At 35.2% G+C, this 6,067-nt stretch overlaps 1 protein-coding gene across 1 annotated transcript; it reads right to left on the bottom strand.

Annotated features, from left to right (window-relative positions):
• Positions 1 to 3,062: 3,062 nt before the first annotated feature.
• LOC130687092 (ankyrin repeat domain-containing protein 1-like) lies at positions 3,063 to 4,280 on the bottom strand. Its single transcript, XM_057510255.1, has one exon. The coding sequence runs from the start codon at positions 4,278 to 4,280 to the stop codon at positions 3,063 to 3,065; it is 1,218 nt and encodes a 405-aa protein (XP_057366238.1).
• Positions 4,281 to 6,067: the final 1,787 nt, after the last annotated feature.

Here is a 6,067-nt window from a genome sequence, read left to right as displayed (position 1 = left end):
TTTTAAATGATATGTTTCAAAATCACTTTTAAGCTGCTTACTTGAAACCTTTATTTGGTTTAAAGCCTAAAAAGTGAATTTATAAAGGTTGAACGTAGTATAAAACAAATGAGAAATTCCATACTCTCTCTCTTCTTTTAACAAGTTGGTGGACCATTCCTTTTTCCTTTTGTACGTTCCAGAATAGAACAGCAGCAGTTATATGGTCCCTGCGGTCTAAGAATAATAGTAAGGGCAATTGTATTTGTAATTGTTGGTTACAATAAAAATATGATTACTTGCTTTTCCCATATGTTTCGTTACGCTACCATATCTTGACATTTTAGAGAACACTTGTTCCTGCTCTTCTCCAAGTGTCAGGACAGCATTCAACATCCAATGCCCAACCCAGAGAATCTGAAATTGAAAGTTTTCTTGTAAAACATAGTTTATTTATAAAAATTTAATTATTTACCTGACAGTACCATACGTGCACCTTTGCATGCATTCTTTCAAGAAATGGTTTCATGTCTTCAGTCGTCGACTTAAATTCAGGGAAGAGTAGCGCAACTTTTTGAGCCCACTTCCAATAACGACATATGACATCGCCACAAAAGAAAGAGCATTTTTTTTCCGGAAGATCAACGTGCATAAAATGCGTGTGACGAAAAGTTTCTCCTTCATAAACTTTGTAACTCACCCATTCCACTGGTAGTTTCCATATACTCCTTAAAAGACAAAGAAGAGGCAACAGCATCTTCCTCTGTGTCTTGAATATTTGAATTGTTATCTTTTCCTGTAAACAAACGATGGAGAAAAAATTCACAAAATACCACAAACAGACAACGGAAACATATTTATAACTATATACAATAAAAACTTAAATTAATTGATGATATATCTGAAATAGACTTACCAGAACATGAACGTTGATCAAGATTCTTTAAATAACTTTCTCGTGTTCTTCTTTCCCTACTAACTTTAGGCAAGTTCTTAGTTTCAATACCGTTTTTGCTTAGAAGAACCGCGGAGCTACAAATACCATACCCACGGGTACCAGGAAAAGGATTTTTTTTGCTTCTTTCTATTTTTTTCCTTTCATTGTATTCGTCCATCTTCATTCGTTTTGTTTTGGGTTCTAAATCATCCATATTGCCAGTTTCCTTGGATAACAAGCAAAGGATTTAGAACAAATTATTATTAGAAATCTTTTAAATAGTGTAATATAGGGTTAATACATTAACTTACCTCACGAAATACGAGTAACTAAATTTTAAAGTGCTACACTTAGGTGATTGTTTTGTTAAACAAAATTACCTATTTCAGAAAAAACAAAATGGCTGCCGATAAAAACAAAAACTTTGGGTCACGTGACATTGGTCACGTGACTTCGTCACCTGACTACAACAGCCAATCAGAACTTGTATTCAATGTGAATATAGTGTGATACAGTGAGTTCCAATATCTACATTCAAACAGCATCAAATATACGTGTATTCAATGTGAATATAGTGTTATAGAATCAGTTTCATGATCTACATTCAAACAGTATCAAATATACGTGTATTCAATGTGAATATAGTGTTATAGAATCAGTTTCAATATCTACATTCAAACAGCATCAAATATACGTGTATTCAATGTGAATATAGTGTTATAGAATCAGTTTCATGATCTACATTCAAACAGTATCAAATATACGTGTATTCAATGTGAATATAGTGTGATAAAGTGAGTTTCAATATCTACATTCAAACAGCATCAAATATACTTGTATTCAATGTGAATATAGTGTTATACAATGAGTTTCAATATCTACATTCAAACAGCATCAAATATACGTGTATTCAATGTGAATATAGTGTGATACAGTGAGTTTCAATATCTACATTCAAACAGCATCAAATATACGTGTATTCAATGTGAATATAGTGTTATAGAATCAGTTTCATGATCTACATTCAAACAGTATCAAATATACGTGTATTCAATGTGAATATAGTGTTATAGAATCAGTTTCATATCTACATTCAAACAGCATCAAATATACGTGTATTCAATGTGAATATAGTGTTATAGAATCAGTTTCATGATCTACATTCAAACAGTATCAAATATACGTGTATTCAATGTGAATATAGTGTGATACAGTGAGTTTCAATATCTACATTCAAACAGTATCAAATATACGTGTATTCAATGTGAATATAGTTGTTATACAGTGAGTTTCATTATCTACATTCAAACAGCATCAAATATACGTGTATTCAATGTGAATATAGTGTGATACAGTGAGTTTCAATATCTACATTCAAACAGCATCAAATATACGTGTATTCAATGTGAATATAGTGTTATACAGTCAGTTTCAATATCTACATTCAAACAGCATCAAATATACGTGTATTCAATGTGAATATAGTGTTATAGAATCAGTTTCATGATCTACATTCAAACAGTATCAAATATACGTGTATTCAATGTGAATATAGTGTTATAGAATCAGTTTCATAATCTACATTCAAACAGTATCAAATATACGTGTATTCAATGTGAATATAGTGTGATACAGTGAGTTTCAATATCTACATTCAAAAAGCATCAAATATACGTGTATTCAATGTGAATATAGTGTTATAGAATCGTTTCATGATCTACAAACCTCGTGTATTGCAGTGGATTGTCGTAACAAGTCCCAATTACATGTTACAATCATGCAGTATTTATACTACTAACACACATACAAAATGAAGGTAAAATGGGAGGGGACACGTTCACTTTCACTTGTGAAACGCTTGAGGGATGTTGAGGGTGTGGCTGTCTTCGGATAGCCTGTGGGCTCGTTACATTCCTTCCCCTCTTCGATGAGAAGAATTGGTCCTCCAATGTGTGTGTTTCCATCACCGACTATTGTTTTACGGATAATATAAAAAACTTGTTCCTTCACCTGAATTTTTAGCAGAAATTGTTCTCCTTCTTCTTTTTCCGTCACCAACTACAGCTGCTTCTATGAATACTAATGATGACTATGGTTGAATAACTCGTTCCACCTTTGTCTTGATTATTGTATGTTTGTGCTGTTATTATTTGACTACAGTATGTCCACGGTTGTCTTTTATCTTTTTATCTGCTCCATGTAGAAGCAGTAATTCGATCATGTCCAGTCGTTTATATTTCACTGCTTCGTGTAAGGCAGTTGTGCCCGTTTCGTCTTGTTGGTTGACGTCAATTATTCTTTTTGTACAGATTTGCGTAGCCAAGTCTTCGAGTCCATATCTGGCGAGGTAATGCAAGATGGTTCTGCCCTTGCTGGTTGCTATTTTGATGTTTGTTGGTGTCGAAATTAGGCGTGCGCATTCCTCATGTTCGTGTGATATTGCTGTCATTAGCGGGGTTTCTCCGTCTTTATTGCGATTTGTGAACTCGCAGTTGTGGTGTTTTAGTATCCTTACCAGGAATAAGTCGTTATTTTCCGCTGCCATGTGTCCAATTGTGCTGCCTCGATACATTATCTCGGGGTTTGCCCCATAGGCAAGTAGAGCATCAGTTATGTCGTACCTTACTTTTTGTATACTGGTGTGGAGCAGGGTACGTCCTTCCTCGTATCTTTTATTAAGGAATATGGCCATTTTTTGTCGTGGCCAACATCCTAGCGATTCTAATCTTTTTTGGATGCATCTTCTTATAGTTGGTAGTGTAGCTTCCATCATTGATAGACAAAGTTTTCCGTCTTCCAAGTCAATAGTAGCCTGTCGGTGCAGTTGAATCTTCTCTGCTTGTTCTGTTGAAAGGGGTGCTATTGTCTTCATCCGACAGTTCTTGCATGTTTCTGTTTCCCTTTGTTGGTTATTCGGTCTGCTCCGTTTTTTGGGCGGTTCACATTGGAGGTCGGTGTCACTAACATTTTCCAATTCGGTACCGTGGGGTGGGTCATATTGGAAACCGTTGTCACTGTTATTTTCCAATATAAATTCAGTACTGTAGGTACTATCCAGATCGGGTTCCATTTCACTATAGGCATTTACCTCCTCGGTGTCGTCGTCACTTGATTCACTGATGTCTTTCCTTTTTCTCTCTAGTTCGGAAAAATCGTTTTTCTCGGTTTTGATTCCGTTCCATTCTACATTTTTCACTATCTGCTTGTTCACATCTGCATTTTTAGCACTTTCCTTTTCTTTGTACTCCTGCTGGCTATTCTCACTTTCAGTATCACTAATGTATATTAATTCGTATTCTTTTTCTTCTTGTGGGATGATGGTTACGTCCATTGCGTTATCCTGAGTGATGTTGTTGTTTTCCATTTTTAGAGTAAAGGTTGACTTGTGATGACACTTTTCTTTGTAGAACTTTGTCTGAATTATGTCGTTGAAACACTGGGAAGAGGTTAGTTTTTTGAAAAGTCTTCTTTTGCAGAGTTTTTCATAAATTCTTGTTCCCCTCTTCTTAATTTCAAAACAGGTAGTTTCTTCTATTTTAATGTGTTCCGTCTTCTATTTCGCCGTGGGGCGAATTGATGAATATACCGTTACATTTTGAACTTTCTATTTTCCTTTTTAAGTCATTGTCTTTTCTTATAGGGGTTCTTGCGTCTCTTTTTCTTCGTGCGTTAGTTTCTGTCGTTCTTTGTTACACTACACTGCTTTTTCTCCGGTGATTTTGTTATTGATTTTTTTTTTTTTTTTTTTTTGTTTTTTTTTTTTTTTTTTTTTTTGTTTGTTTTAGTTGAGGAAAAAAAAATGTTATTTGGGTTTGTAATTTTTGTTTTGTCTATCCCAAAGGTTTTCTATTTTGAATTTTTTTTTTATTTCATGTTAGTTTGGAATACAAAATTGTTATTCGGGTTTTGTCTCTACCTTTTGTTTTACTATAAAGTTACGAGTATGGGATATATTTTAAAAATCACCTAAGTGGTCGAGAAAAAAAAAAAAAAATGCTGATAAGTGTGTTATTTTCTGGGAGCTAATTTATTTTGTAATTAATTAAATTTGTCAGGGGTTATGTTTAGTGGCTACTTTTAATTTCAATGACCTTGGGACTTTTACTTTCTGGCTGAATTACTATTGTCTGTTTCTGACATGCAACGGCATAGGTCTTCCCAAACCATGCCATATCCGACGACGTAAGTGCACATGGTGTGTTTTCCTGTACATCGTGTGATTGTGTCAGTTGTTTCGATAGAGGGGTAAATTAATGAATTTGGTGCACTTGGTCGGGGAGGGCGCATTTGACCTTGTCTTTCTGTTGTTAGTTGTGCAGGGGCGGTTGTTCTTAGGAACGGTTGTTCGATTGCTATTTCCGAATGGTAATTTGTTTCTCGTGCCGGTATCATTGATGCGAGTTCGTGTTCTTCCTCTACGCCATCATCGTATCTGGTTGTAAAGTTCCGTTTTCTGCGGATATGTTCTTTTATCTTCGAGATGGGGTTGCAAATAATGAAGATTCGTAAACATACGAGGAATAGTACAAATCCTATCGCTGATAGACCAATTATTTTTAGTTTGTCGAACCATGAGAACATGTTTCCTATTTGATTATCTTGTTGTTCTGACATTACAATGTCTCCAACAGAATTGGAGTTGCCTTCTTGCATTCTGCCAACTAGGTCATTTAGAATATTTAATTGTTCCATTTCCATCGTCTCGTGTGCTGGATGGCTTTTCAGCGCGAAGTCGAAATCGTTAAGATGGAGTTCTTCAAATTCTGAAATGAGGTCTAAATTAGGCATGTGAATGCTAGGTTTCTGGCGTATCCAATCTCCTGTCGTAGAATTGTGTTCCCATGTGTGTGGATTTCCATTTAAATTTACCAAAGGTGTTTTCCAGAAACAATCAGAATATGGATGAATTGACCATCCATCTGTTCCAATCGTACAGTTTTTTCCTTCGTAAGTAAAAAACGGCTGAAATCCACATTTGGTTTCGTTTGCTGATATAAAAATTCTTTTTGCCTCGCATTGTTGAAGTGTCATTGCTTGACCGAAGCCTTGTAGTCTTGTGCAGATTGGTAAACCTACTGCTGCTGCTGCTAAAATTCCGTTGGTTTGGGCTAATATAACTGCTTGTGTTCTTTTGATTGCTGATAGTTGACA

This window comes from Daphnia carinata, chromosome 8 (genome assembly GCF_022539665.2).
Source record: "Daphnia carinata strain CSIRO-1 chromosome 8, CSIRO_AGI_Dcar_HiC_V3, whole genome shotgun sequence".
In the NCBI taxonomy this organism is placed as follows: Eukaryota; Metazoa; Arthropoda; class Branchiopoda; order Diplostraca; family Daphniidae; genus Daphnia; species Daphnia carinata.
This window is presented reverse-complemented; position numbering and strand designations above follow the sequence as displayed.

What these genes read in the sequence shown, in the direction of transcription:
- LOC130687092 (XM_057510255.1), bottom strand. Translation starts at nt 4,280, where the DNA reads ATGGAAAACAACAACATCACTCAGGATAACGCAATGGACGTAACCATC.